At 37.7% G+C, this 15,017-nt stretch overlaps 1 protein-coding gene across 8 annotated transcripts in view; it reads left to right on the top strand.

The window, feature by feature from the left end:
• HECTD1 (HECT domain E3 ubiquitin protein ligase 1) overlaps nt 1-15,017 on the top strand; it is a 96,934-nt gene that overhangs the window by 19,640 nt on the left and 62,277 nt on the right. For all 8 annotated transcript variants that reach the window (XM_080809050.1, XM_080809053.1, XM_080809049.1 and 5 more), the window contains exons 3-8: nt 4,194-4,428; nt 12,427-12,654; nt 13,448-13,729; nt 13,832-14,102; nt 14,590-14,666; nt 14,752-14,850. In XM_080809050.1, coding sequence (XP_080665176.1) covers nt 4,194-4,428; nt 12,427-12,654; nt 13,448-13,729; nt 13,832-14,102; nt 14,590-14,666; nt 14,752-14,850 — 1,192 coding nt within the window. The remainder of the gene's footprint in view (nt 1-4,193; nt 4,429-12,426; nt 12,655-13,447; nt 13,730-13,831; nt 14,103-14,589; nt 14,667-14,751; nt 14,851-15,017) is intronic.

Here is a 15,017-nt window from a genome sequence, read left to right as displayed (position 1 = left end):
TATGGCTCTTCATTATACTGGATGTTATGTTGACATTAGAAAGATTGAGCTAGGCCTGTTTATTTTAATGTGGGAAAGTAGTCATAGCATTATCAATTAAAGAAATAAGCAAATTATAGGATACTATTTGTAGTATGATCCTACTTATCTATAACAAAAGCTTGATGGTGTTACACTAGAATCATCTGATGACTTGGTCTTTCACATGCCCATGATACTGGCTTTTTGTTAGGACTTCTTAGTTTGTTAATGGGAACATCTACTAGCCTTATGATACAGCTACTTGGGCTTCTTCACAGTGTAGTGGTTGTGTTGCAAAAAGCAGAGTCCGAAGAGAATCCAGTAGCTTTTGTTGGTTCAGCTTTAGAAGTCACCCAGCTGTCACTTTTACTTTACTCATAAAGCTGCTCAGATTCAAGAAGTGGGAATACAGGCCCTCTCAATGGGAATGAGTATCAGAGTCACATAAAAAGAGTACTAGGGGGAGTGCCAGGGTGGCTGAGTTCGTTGAGTGTATGACTCTTGAATTTAGCACAGGTCATGACCTCAGGGTCCTGGATCAAGCCCCAAGTTGGGTACTATGCTCAGAGGGGAGTCTACTTGAGGATTCTTTCTCTCCCTCTCTATCTGTCCCTCCCACTTAAAATAAATAAGTAATCTTAAAAAGTATATATGTGGAGGGGCGCCTGGGTGGCTCGGTGGGTTAAAGCCTCTGTCTTTGGCTCGGGTCATGGTCCCAGGGTCCTGGGATCGAGCCCCGCTTTGGGCTCTCTGCTCAGCAGGGAGCCTGCTTCCCTTCCTCTCTCTCTGCCTGCCTCTGCCTACTTGTGATCTCTGTCAAATAAATAAATAAAATCTTTAAAAAAAAAAAAGTATATATGTGGAATGGGAGATGATGTGGATATTGTTGGAAAATAAAATCTGCAACATCACGTAATTCTTCAATTCTCTGTCCTCTCTACATGCTTTTCTTCTTACTTGGAATATAAGGGCTTGTCTGCTCAGCCAACTTCTGTCATGTGGTTGATCAAGCATTTCTTTATGTCCTGAGCCCTGTACTATACATTTTATATACATTATCTCAGATCTTTGCAATAACTCTCCGAAGCAACGAATACCTTGACTTTACTCAGATGTCTTCCTTTTTTATGAGGACTTCCTTTCCCCAAATCCCCTAAATTGAATTTTCCCTCTTAGAACTTTTTATGGACCTCCTTTTTTTTTTTTTTAAGATTTTATTTATTTATTTGACAGAGATCACAAGTAGGTAGAGAGGCAGGCAGAGAGAGAGAGGGAAGCAGGCTCCCCGCTGAGCAGAGAGCCCAATGCGGGGCTCAATCCCAGGACCCTGAGACCATGACCTGAGCCGAAGACAGAGGCTTTAACCCACTGAGCCATCCAGGCGCCCCTGGACCTACTTCTTTTAGGTTTTTATTATACTCATTGATATTTTGTTTGATTACATTATCATTTTCCCTGTTAAACTAAATTTCTTTTTTTTTTTTTTAAGATTTTATTTATTCATTTGTCAGAGTGAGCACAGGCAGGCAGAGAGGCAGGCAGAGGCAGAGGGAGAAGTAGGCTCCCCGCTGAGCAAGGAGCCCGATGTGGGACTCGATCCCAAGACCCTGGGATCATGACCTGAGCCGAAGGCAGCTGCCTAACCAACTGAGCCACCCAAGCGTCCCTAAACTAAATTTCTTGAGACAGGAATTATTTTCACTATATTCCTATATTTATATATACATTCATATGTATTTCATGTATTCATCAAATATTTGAATATCCACTAGATAACAAGTCTGGATCTGTTGTAGGAAAACAGATAAGGCACAGACCCTGCTCTCTAGTAGTTCATGTTTTCATGGATGAGACAGGTAAATGGGAAAATATAATGTAGCTTGATTGATGCTTTTGATAGATGGGTTTCACTTAGTGCTCTAAAACCACCCAAGAGGAGCATAACTGGGAATGGGTAATAAGTTGGTTTATGTTCAGGCCTCTTAAGGAGGTCCTTAATATGCTCTTTCTAAGTTGCCTGTGATAATTCTAAGTGGAGATAGTGATTGTGAGTGAGTTGGTCTGGGTTGGAGGTAACATTTGGGAGTTTTCATTGGTATATGGATGAGATTTACATCCATGAGGTATTAACAAAGAGAACAGAAGGGACCAACTAGAGAGAGAAAAGCCAGGGAGTTCAGGACCAAGACTGGATGGAAAACCAAGGGAGTCACAAAGCCAAGAAAAAGTTAAAGGAACGGTGAAATACTCATTGTAGATTGTGGAAGAAATGTTGCAGAATTATTGGACATTGTGTTCATTTAAGGTTGGTGATTACAAATTTATAATGACATTATTTTTCTTGATTGTGTAAATCTTATTTCTTAGTTACCCCCTGTTGACATGGATTCAGATCTTGGGAAAGTTATGGTTGTCGTGGTAGCCTGGGGGGCGGGGGGAAGCAAGGGACTTTTGAGGGCCTTGCTCAAAGAAGGTAAGCAAGTGCTGTTGAATAACCATAAAACTCAGGTTGAATTCAAAGACTGATTTGATTATCTGTTAACATAGGGTTTCTTTGAAAATGATACTAAGAAATTCTCTGTCGGGATGCCTGGGTGCCTTAGTCAGTTAAGCATCTGTTTTCAGCTCAGGTCATGATCCCAGGATCCAGGGTCCCGTATCAGGCTCCCTGCTCAGTGAGGAGTCTGCTTCTCCCTCTCCCTCTTCTTGCTGCTCCCCCTGCTTGTGCTGTCTCTCTCTCTGTCAAATAAATAAGTAAAATCTTTAAAAAGAAAAAAAGAAAAGAGGAAAAAAAAGAAAAGAAGGAAATTCTCTGAGAGCACCTGGGTGGCTCAGTTAGTTAAATGTTTGTCTTTGGCTCATGTCCTGGGATTGAGCACTGGGTCAGGCTCCAAGCTCAGCAGGGAGCTTGCTTCTTCCTCTCTCTCTGCTCGTTTCTCCCTCTCCCTGCCACTTCCCCTGCTTGTGTGCTCTCACTCTTTCTCTCAAATAAACAAATAAATAAATAAAATCTTAAAAGATAAGGGGAAAAAAATCCTTGATCTACAATTGAAGAGACAGTTTTAAGGTATTACCTGTTTATATTATAATGGTGGCTTTTTTTTTTTAAAAGATATATTTATTTATGTGGGAGAGTGCGTTTAAGTGTTGTGGGAGGGTTAGAGGGAGAGAGAGAAGGCAGACACTTATCCAACTGAGCCACGCAGGTGCCCAACACAGATATTTTCAAAGAGCAACTAAAGATACACACTAAAATTTGAAGGAAAAAGAATTCTGCTAGTACATTTAGAGTACTACCTTTTGTGTTATTTGTAGCTCATTTAAAGCTTAGTTTGTGCAGAGAAGTTAGAATAATGTATTTAATGTCATATAACTGAGATTTCTTCTAAATGTAGATCATAATCTTTCATATTTTAAGTGTTAATAAAATATAGAGGGTATTATTGGTACCTCACAAATTCTGCTTTTGATTATATAGCAGGTGTTAGACTATTCACAGTAGGGAAGGAGAGCTAAAGTTAATTAGTTCAGTGTGGTGCCAGCATACAGACCTAAGTGTTCAATATATATAATTTTACTTAATTTTCATATCATCCATATGAAGTTGGTATTTTTTAGATGTTATCTTTGGTTTACCAATGAGGAAACAGGATCACAAAGGTTAAAAAGTTGTTGTATGTATTATCCTTATCTATTAAACCCCAGATCAGCACTTGTTCTAATAAAACATTAATTGAATAATGTCCCTGGCCTACAGGACCTCTTAGGGTAAATAAGGAAATAAAGTGATAGATTAAATAGTGTGGGAACTGTTTGTATGAAGTTTTTAGGAACATGAAAGTACCACTTAGTGATTTGGTGAGGTTAGGGAAGGTTTTACAGAGCAGTTGATGTTTGAGCTGTGTATCGAATAGGCATTTTTTTAAAAACATGGTTTCAAGTTAATGCTACTACCTTAAACTGTTGCTAACTTGATGTTTTCAGCAGTGATGAGATTAGCGTGTGAGTATTTTTCTGGAAACAAAAGCAATGTGAGAAATACTACCTAATATGCATGAAGACACAGTGTTGAATGTGCTGTATTATGTTACAGTTTTTATTTATGATTTTGTTAATATTTTGATGTGAAGAATTTAGTAATCCTAGGTGTAATATGATTTCTTTCACTACAGATGTCCTCCTCGTACTTTCTTACCAGCCCTCTGCAAAATTTTTCTTGATGAAAGTGCTCCAGACAACGTGTTAGAGGTGACAGCCCGTGCCATCACATACTATCTGGATGTATCTGCAGAATGCACCCGAAGGATTGTTGGGGTTGATGGAGCTATAAAAGCACTTTGTAATCGTTTAGTTGTGGTCGAGCTTAATAACAGGACTAGCAGAGACTTAGCTGAACAGTGTGTAAAGGTAAGTCTTAATTATGTATTTACTGGCCCATTTGAAGATGGCTGGAGAATAAAAAATAGATTTTGCTAAAAAAAGAAAATTCTTTCATTATTCTTACTTATTGAGAGTGGTTGACAGCGGTGGACATTGTAGTCCTTGTTGCATCCTAGAGGATTCCATATAGCTTGGGAAAAGAAATCTTATCTTCACAGGAAAATTGTAGGTCACTGGTAATGCTCTTCTGTGCTGGCTCCTAGTTTTCCAGTAGCTTTTGAGATCGGTTATCCCTGTTCTTAGCCAAAATGATTCTGTATGACAACAACCATGACAACTAACGCTGATTATTACAGTCAGGCATTATGCTAAACACTTTACATGTCTTAACTCACTTAGTCTTCATGACAACTTTATATGAAGTAGGTGCTGCTAATATCAGCATTTCTATTTTTTATTTGAAAAAAATTCAAGCATATTGAGGTTAAGTAACTTGGTTGGTGGTGATAGAAGTAGTTTATGACAGAGCCAGAATTCGAAGATTAAGAGTTTGAAATTAGGAAGTCTGGTTTGATGGCCCATGGATTTAACTATTTTTTTGTACTTCCTTTAGAGTAGCTATTTTGTGTTATTCCTGGTGGGACTAATTTATGAACTTTATATGACTTTGAAAGCACCAGTGCTGGGTCAGTAGTTTAATAGAACTACTTGAGCACATTTAGACTTTACATGTTTTTTTGTTTATGATTCTGGTTTCATTCTTGTTAAGATTCTTCTTGCAGTTTTCAAACTTTCTGTCTCAGGATCCCTTTACAAGTCTTATTGAGGGGCCCTCAAAGAGCCTTATGTAGGTTATATTTATTTATCTTTACCATATTAGATAATAAAACTGAGAAATTTAGAGCATATATTTATCTGAAAATAACAGACTCATTATGTGTTAACATACATTTTTAATGAAAAATTACTTCCTGAACAAATAGAAAATTAATGAGAACAGTAGCATTGTTAAGCATCTTTGTATGTCTCTTTAATAATGTCTGACTTAATAAAAGAAGTCAGGTCAATCCTCATGTCTACTTGTGCATGCAGTCTATTGCTATATCACATATAGCTTTTAAAAAATCCCACCTTACACTCCTAAGAGAATGAGAATGAAAAAGATAATTACTGTCATGGTATTGGTATTATGAAAAAAGTTTTAACCTCATGGATCTTTGAAGATGTCCTCTCGACACTTCGAGAACTGCTGTTATAGGTGTTAATGTCTTGATTTTCTGCCTCTGTGTCTGTAGATTTATTTTTGTCTCTAGACTCAGATGAAGTGGTATCTATTTTCCTGTTTAGAGCTATTTTCCCTTATTCTCTGTCTTTTTAAAATTTAACTAATTAATTTTAGAGAACATGAGTGTGTGAGGAGGGGAAGGGGAAGAAGGAGAGAAAGAATCTCAAGCAGACTCCACACTGAGTGTAGAGCCTGACTCATGGCTTGATCTCATAACCCTGAGCTCATGATTTGAGCTGAAATCAAGAATTGGACACCCAGCGACTGAGCCACCGAAGTTCCCTTCTGTCTTAAGCTCTTGATCATATTACTTCATGTTTCTTACAGGACTGTGATTTTACTCCATTGTTTATTCATTGACTCATGCTATTTCAAACGTTGTCTTGTCTTTTACATCCTACTCTCCCTTTTTCTGTTTCCTTTGCAGATTATTGTTATTAATTTATTCTTAAATGGTAGTATTTTTCCAAGGTTTTTTTTTTTAACCTTCTTAAAACTACAGTTTTGCCTAGATAATCCCATTTATCAACATCAATACCATTCATTTGTATATGGCCCTCATGTCTTTATCTCTAGCCTGACCTCTCTCTTGAGTTCTAGACTCCATATTCAAAGGCTTGTTGGACAGCTCTAGCAGCTGTTTGAATTCATGATCTTTTACTACAGGTAGTTATTTTAATAATTGTCATTAAATTTACCCATTGTAGGCAGAAACTTGTGCTTTATCCTTTCTTTCCTTTTTTCCACTCCACACATGTAATAAATGGGAAGTATTTTTAGTTTATTTCCTTTTGTTTGTCTCTGTTGTTATAGCCTTAGTTAAGCTCTCATCCTTTCTTGAATATTAATGCTTGAATTTTTTTTTTTGCATTTCCCTCTATATTCTCCCTCTGGGCCATTCCCACTTATTAACTGGAATTCTGATCATATTATTTTTCTGCTTAAAACGTTTTTCTGGTCTCAGCTGGTACCAAAAATTGGGATCATTCTCTGTATATTTTCAGACCACAGTGCTTTGAAACTAGAACTCAGTCAAAAGAGGAAAGTTGGAAAGAACTTAAGTACATGGAGGCTAAAGAGTGTCCTACTAAAGAATGAATGGGTCAACCAGGATATTAAAGAATTAAAAAAATTCATGGAAAGAAATGAAAATGAAAACACAACTGTTCAAAATCGTTGGGATGGGGACGCCTGGGTGGCTCAGTTGGTTAAGCGGCTGCCTTCGGCTCAGGTCATGATCCCAGCGTCCTGGGATCGAGTCCCACATCGGGCTCCTTGCTCAGCAGGGAGCCTGCTTCTCCCACTGCCTCTGCCTGCCTCTCTGTCTGCCTGTGCTCACTCTCTCTGACAAATAAATAAATAAAATCTTTAAAAAAAAAAAAAAAAATCGTTGGGATGCAGCAAAGGCGGTCCTAAGAGGAAAGTATATAGCAATACAAGCCTTTCTTAAGAAATAAAGAAGGTCTCAAATACCCAACCTAACCCTATACCTAAAGGAGCTGGAGAAGGAACAGCAAATAAAACCTAAACCCAGGGGCACCTGGGTGGCTCAGTGGGTTAAAGCCTCTGCTTTCGGCTCAGGTCATGATCCCAGGGTCCTGGGATCGAGCCCCACATCGGGCTCTCCGCTCTGTGGAGAGCCTGCTTTCTCCTCTCTCTCTGCCTGCCTCTCTGCCTACTTGTGATCTCTGTCTGTCAAATAAATAAATAAAATCTTTAAAAAAAAAAAAAAAAAAAAAAAAAACCTAAACCCAGCAGGAGAAGAGAAATAATAAAGATCAGAGCAGAAATCAATGAAATAGAAACCAAAAGAATGGTAGAACAGATCAACAAAACTAGGAGATTGTTCTTTGAAAGAATTAATGAGATTGATAAACCCCTGTCCAGACTTATCAAAAAAAAAAAAAAAAGGAGAAAGGACCCAAATTAATAAAATCATGAATGAAAGAGGAGAGATCACAACCAACACTAAAGAAATAGAAACAATGATAAGAACATGTTAAAAGCAGCTATATGCCAGCAAATTAGACAATCTGGAAGAAATGAATGCATTTCTAGAGATATATAAACTACTAAAACTGAACCAGAAAGAAATAGAAAATCTGAACAGACCCATAACCAGCAAGGAAATTGAAGCAGTCATCAAAAATCTCCCAACACCTTTGTGCAGTGGCTGTATCGTAGCCAGTGAGGTTTATCTGAGGCATGATTATTGCTAATTGAAAAATCTCCCAACAAAAAAGAACCCAGAGCCAGTTGGCTTCCTAGGGGAATTCTAGGAGACATTTTAAAGAAGACTTAATACTATTCTTCTGAAACTGTTCCAAAAAATAGAAATGGAAGGAAAACTTCCAAACTCATTTTATGACGCCAGCATTACCTTGATCCCCAAACTGATATCCCTGATGAACATGGATGCAAAAATTCTCACCAAAATATTAGCCAGTAGGATCCAACAGTACATTAAAAGGATTATTCACCATGACCGAGTGGGATTTATTACTGGGCTGCAAGGTTGGTTCAACACCAAAAATCAATCAATGTGATACACTACATTAATAAAAAAAGAACAAGAACCATATGATACTCAATAGATGCAGAAAAAGCATTTGACAAAGTACAGCATCCTTTTTTTAAAAAATTATTTTATTTATTTATTTGACAGGCAGAGATCACAAGTAGGCAGAGAGGCAGGCAGAGAGGAAGGGAAGCAGGCTCCCCACTGAGCAGAGAGCCCGATGTGGGGCTCGATCCCAGGACCCTGGGATCATGACCCGAGCCGAAGGCAGAGGCTTTAACCCACTGAGCCACCCAGGCGCCCCTACAGCATCCTCTTTTGATCAAAATTCTTCACAGTGTAGGGATAGAGGGTGCATACCTCAATATCATAAAGTCATCTATGAGAGACCCACAGCGAAGATCATTCTCATTGGGGAAAAACGGAGAGCTTTTCCCCTAAGGTCAGGAATACAGCAGGAATATCCACTATCACCACTGCTATTCAACATTCAACATAGAACTAGAAGTCCTAGCCTTAGCAATCAGACCTAAATAAATAAATAAATAAATAAATAAATAAATAAAAGGCATCCAGATTGGCAAAGAAGTCAAAGCCCCATCCTTTGCAGATTATATGATACTTTATGTGGAAAACCCAAGACTCCACTCCAAAACTGCTAGAACTCATATAGGAATTTTACTGAATACTGACAGTGTCAGAATATAAAATCGGTGCACAGAAGTCAGTCACATATCTATACCCCAACAACAAGACAGAAGAAAGAGAAATTAAGGAGTTGGTCCCATTTACAGTTGCACCCAAAACCATAAGATACCTAGGGATGTTGAACCAAAGAAGCGAAGAATTTGTACTCAGAAAACTATAGAATACTCATGAAAGAAATTGAGGAAGACACGAAATAGAAAAACGTTCCATGCTCATGGATTGGAAGAACAAATATTGTGAAAGTGTCTAGGCTACCTGAAACAATCTACCCATTTAATGCAATGCCTATCAAAATACCATCAATTTTTTTCAATGAAACGGAACAAATTATCCTGAAATTTGTATGGAACCAGAAAAGACCCCAAATAGCCAGAGGAATGTTGAAAAAGAAAACCAGTGCTGGAGGCATTACAATTCTGGACTTCAAGCTCTATTACAAAACTGTAACCATCAAGACAGTATGGTACTGGCACAAAACCAACTCATAGATCAATGGGCCAGAATAGAGAGCCTAGAAGTGGACCCTCAGATCTTTGGTTAATTAATTTTCAACAAAGCAAGAAAGAATGTCCAATGGAAAAAAGATAGTTTTTTTCAACAAACCATGTTGGGACAATTGGACAGCCACATACAGAAGAATGAAACTGGACCATTTTCTTACACCACACATAAAAATAGACTCACAATGGATGCACAAACTCAACGTGAGACAGGAATCCATCCAAATCCTTTAGGAAAACATAGCAACCGCTGACCTCAGTTGCAGCAACTTCCTAGAAACGTCACCAAAGGCAAGGGAAACAAGGGCAAAAATGAACTATTAGGACTTCATCAAAAGAAAAGCTTTTGCACAGCAAAGGAAATGGTCAACAAAACTAAAAGACAACTAGTAGAATAGGAGAAGATATTTGCAAATGACATACCAGATAAAAGGCTAGTTTCTAAAATCTCTAAAGAACTTATTAAATCCAACACCCGAAAAAGAAATAATCCAGTCAAGAAATGGGTAGAAGACATGAACAGACATTTCTGCAAAGAAGATATTCAGATGGCCAAGAGGCACATGAAAAAGTGCTCAGCATCACTCGGCATCAGGGAAATACAAATCAAAACCACAGTGAGATACCACCTCACACCAGGCAGAATGGCTAAAATTAACAAGTGAGAAGACAACAGATGTTGTTGAGGTTGCAGAGAAAGAGGACCCCTCCTACACTGTTGGTGGGAATGCAAGCTGGTGTAGCCACTCTGGAAAACAGTATGGAGGTTCCTCAAAAAGTTGAAAATAGAGCAACCCTATGATCCAGCAATTGCACTACTGGGTATTTACCCTAGAGATACAAGTGTAGTGATCCAAAGCAGCACGTGCACCCCAAAGTTTATAGCAGCAATGTCCATAGTAGCCCAACTATGGAAAGAGCCTAGATGTCCATCAACAGATGAATGGATAAAGAAGATGTGGCGTATATATACAGTGGAATATTATGCAGCCATCAAAAATTAAAATCTTGCCTTTTGCAGCAATGTGGATGGAACTAGAGGGTATTATGCTACGTGAAATTAGTCCATTAGAGAAAGACAATTATATGATCTCAACTGATATAAGGAATTTGAGAAACAAGACAGAGGATCATAAGGGAAGGAAGGGAAAAATGAAACAAGATGAAACCAGACAGGGAGACAAACCATAAGAGACTCTTTTTAAAAATTTATTTATTTATTTATTAAATATTTATTTATTTATTTATTTGTTTGTTAGAGGGAGGGAGAGAGAGAGAGAGCATGGGCACAGGCAGGCAGAATGGTAGGCAGAGGCAGAGGAAGAAGCAGGCTCCCTGCCGAGCAAGGAGCCCGATGTGGGACTCGATCCCAGGACACTGGGATCATGACCAGAGCCAAAGGCAGCCGCTTAACCAACTGAGCCACCCAGGCATCCCCATAAGAGACTCTTAATCTCAGGAAACAAACTGAGGGTTTCTGTAGGGGAGGGAGGTGGGAAGGTTGGAGTGACTGGGTGATGGACATTGTAGTGGGTAGGTATGTGGTATGGTGAGTACTATGAATTGTGTAAGACTGATGAATCACAGACCTGTACCCCTGAAACAAATAATACATTATATGTTAATTAAAAACAACATTTTTCTTAAAAAAATTTTTTTTTCTAGCTTTAAGAATAAAGTCTAAATTTTCTGATAATGCCTATAACAGATCTTTCTGTGGACTCTGTTAACACTTTAGTTTTACCTGAACTCCTTAAACATCAACATAATTTGGAAAATGAAAGTTAATTTCTTAAGAAATTTTATTTATTTATTTGACAGAAAGAGAGAGAGAGAGAACGTGCGCATGCGCCTATGTGCATGCGCACAAGGAAGAGGGCAGGCAGAGGGAGAGGAAGAGGCAGGCTTCCTGTGGAGGAGGGAGCCTGATGCAGACTTGATCCCAGGACCCAGGTGCCCCTGAGAGTTAATTTTTCATGTTTTAACATTCAGAGAGTAAGTGTGAGGATTATGAGTAATGTAATAGCAAGCATTTATTTATTTACTCATTTAACATGTAGGACTTTTGTAATCTTTCGCTAAGTTATTTTAATTGCTTAACTTCCCATGCAGGCTTCACCATCTAAACCTACACTGTTTGATATGGTAGCCATATAGGACATTTCAAATGTGGTACCCGAAAGTAAAATAAGTGTAAAATATACTTGGGATTTTGAAGACTTAATACCTAAAAGTTTATGGGGTGCCTAGATGGCTCAGTTTGTTGAGCTTAAGTAGTTTGGACTCAGGTTTGACTCAGGTCATGATATTATGCTCATGGGATCAATCCGTTTAGGATTCTCTCTCTCCTCTCCCTCCCCTTCTGCTCCTCTCCCTGTTTATACTCTCTTGAAAATAATTTTTTAAATTTTTTATTTATTTGTCAGAGAGACATAGCGCACAAGTTGGGGGAGCAACAGGCAGAAGGAGAAGGAGGCTTCCCACTGAGCAAGGAGCTCTATGTGGGACTCAATCCCAGAACTAAAGGTTGACGCTTAACTGACTGAGCCATCCAGGCATCCCTAAAATAATTTTTTTTTTTTTTTTTTAAATCCGAGGGAGTTGAGCACAAGCAGAGAGAGTAGTGGGGAGAGGGAGAAGCAGTCTCCTCACTGAGTAAGGAGCCTGATGGACTTGATCCCAGGACCTTAGCATCATGACCTGAGCTGAAGGCAGGTGCTTAACCTGCTAAGCCACCCAGGTGTCCCTAAAAAAAATAAAGAAAAAAAAAACTGTAAAAAAATACATTAAATAATGTAAAATACATCAATTTTTAAGATTGATAACTTTAAAATGATGATGCCTTACGTGTATTGGGCTAAGTTAAATATAATACTCTAATTTGTTGTGATTTACTTTTTAAAATGTGGTTACTGATAAATTTGGAGGACACATTGTATTTTCTGTGATGCTAGAAATTAAAATTAAAATTGGACTTACTGTATTCTTTTGTTAATTTTTATTTACTGTTTTAGGTGTTAGAACTGATATGTACTCGTGAGTCAGGAGCAGTCTTTGAAGCTGGTGGTTTGAATTGTGTGCTTACCTTCATTCGTGACAGTGGACACTTGGTTCATAAAGATACCTTGCACTCTGCCATGGCCGTGGTATCAAGACTCTGTGGCAAAATGGAACCTCAAGATTCTTCTCTAGAAATTTGTGTGGAATCTCTGTCTAGTTTATTAAAACATGAAGATCATCAGGTAAATAAATCGCCATTATATACTTCGTATTCAAGAAGTGATTTTATAGTGTCCCTTATTTATAACTTTGATACGCTGTTATTTGAACTTTTCACTTGATGAATTAGAGGTAATTCCATTTTCTTTTTTTCTCATTTCATATTTCTATATGGTCATCTTTTTTGTTTTGGCAGTGAAACATTTTAAATTATGAAAGTGCTACATTTATTTTTAAAATTTAAACATTTTAGAAATACATAATTTTTAAAGCTGCATTATATTCAGTGGTTTGTTGATTCAGCACAATTTTGTTGACTTAAAAAGGTAATTTTCATTAATGTAAAATAACACAGTATTTAAGGTCTTTTATGTGTAAAGTTTTTTTCAAATTAGCATACTTTGGAAAATAAAACTTGACTTATAAGTGCCTTTTTACCATTCTATTAATTATTTTTGGTTGATATTTGTAGATTTTTTTGGCAGAATTGTTCATAATAATAGTTAACCTTTACTGCGCTTTTACTGTCCATCTAGTTTCTTTACATTTATCATCTTATTTAAGCTTGGATTGTGAATTATAGGTACTACTATCCCAACTTTATAGCTAAGGGAACTGAGGCCTTGAGCAGTTAAGTAATATTCTTAGGTCATAGAGTTAGCAGAATGTGGAGCCAGGATTAAAATCTAGACGGGTGATAGGCTTATATCTTTGCTACAGCTGCCTTTCTTATAATCTCAGGAATGAAATTAGTAGTACCAGGCCCTAGTCCTTTTTGGGTGAATTTATCCATGGGCATATTCTTCATATCATTAGGTTTCAGATGGAGCTCTGCGGTGTTTTGCATCACTAGCTGACCGATTTACCCGTCGTGGTGTTGATCCAGCTCCGTTAGCCAAGCATGGCTTAACCGAGGAGCTGTTATCACGCATGGCTGCTGCTGGTGGTACTGTGTCAGGGCCATCCTCTGCTTGTAAACCAGGTCGCAGCACTGCAGGAGCGCCTTCCACAGCTGCGGATTCCAAATTGAGTAACCAGGTGTCAACAATTGTAAGTCTGCTCTCAACACTTTGCAGAGGCTCTCCAGTAGTCACACACGTAAGAGTGTTTTTGAATCTTTGATTTTTAATCTTTCAGTAAAAGTCTTTTTGTATAATGCAAATCTATTAAACTTAAACGTTTCTCCCATTCCCTTTCTAGGATCTCCTGAGGTCGGAACTTCCTGATTCAATTGAAAGTGCTTTGCAGGGTGATGAAAGATGTGTGCTTGATACCATGCGTTTGGTCGACCTTCTCTTGGTGCTATTATTTGAAGGACGAAAAGCTTTGCCAAAGTCTAGTGCTGGATCTACAGGCAGAATCCCAGGACTTCGGAGATTGGATAGCTCTGGGGAGCGCTCACATCGGCAGCTTATAGACTGTATTCGGAGTAAAGATACTGATGCACTTATAGATGCAATTGACACAGGAGGTCGGAAAATATTTTTAAAATATAAAAAGAAAACTGTGAGATAGGAATTATATAGGCTATTTCTAGTTTGTAGATTTTAGACAGTATTTTTAGCGGCTGTACCAGATAATAGAATGGCCAGCCTCTTCTATATCCTCTCCCCTCCCCATACCTGTAATTATCAGCATGATAAAACCTGAGTAAATGAAATGAATAAAGGAAAGTAGTACCCTGTTGAATTGTATAGTTTTTTTTCCTTCTTCTTTTATGTTTATATTTAAGGCTTAAAGCCTTGTGAATCTTCAGTGGTTTAAAAATTTTAGAATATCTTTTCTTAGCAGAATTTGTTGATGGATGATTTACTACCGTAGAGTGGACCTAAATGTTTAAAATTGACTCTGTATTTAGTGATTGTTAATAACAATCTTTAAATGGTTTCCACTGTAGAAAAGTTCAGTATTATTTTGTTGGAATTTTAAAAATTTATTTTTCTCCTTCAAACTTCCAGCCTTTGAAGTAAATTTTATGGATGATGTGGGTCAGACTCTATTAAACTGGGCCTCTGCTTTTGGAACTCAGGAAATGGTAAGCTAATAAATAAAAGCTAGTGTTTTAAATTAAAGATAGAACTATTAATAAGGCAACTTTATGATTCTTCATAATTTTACAGGTAGAATTTCTTTGTGAAAGAGGTGCTGATGTTAATAGGGGTCAAAGGTCATCATCATTACATTATGCTGCATGTTTTGGAAGACCTCAAGTAGCAAAGGTAAAATCCAGGTTTTTAAATTATTAATTTAATATTTAACATTTACATGGTTGCAGAATTAGAATGATATAAAAGCTTTTATTCTGATAAGTCATGCTTCCTTGCCATCTCCATTCACTCCGTTCCCCATTGCTCACCGTAGGTAAGCATGTCTTGTTTATCTTTTT

Source organism: Martes martes (assembly GCF_963455335.1).
Source record: "Martes martes genome assembly, chromosome: 7".
Taxonomy (NCBI): domain Eukaryota; kingdom Metazoa; phylum Chordata; class Mammalia; order Carnivora; family Mustelidae; genus Martes; species Martes martes.
Note: the sequence above shows the minus strand (reverse complement) of the source record. Positions and strands in the feature narration are given on the sequence as shown.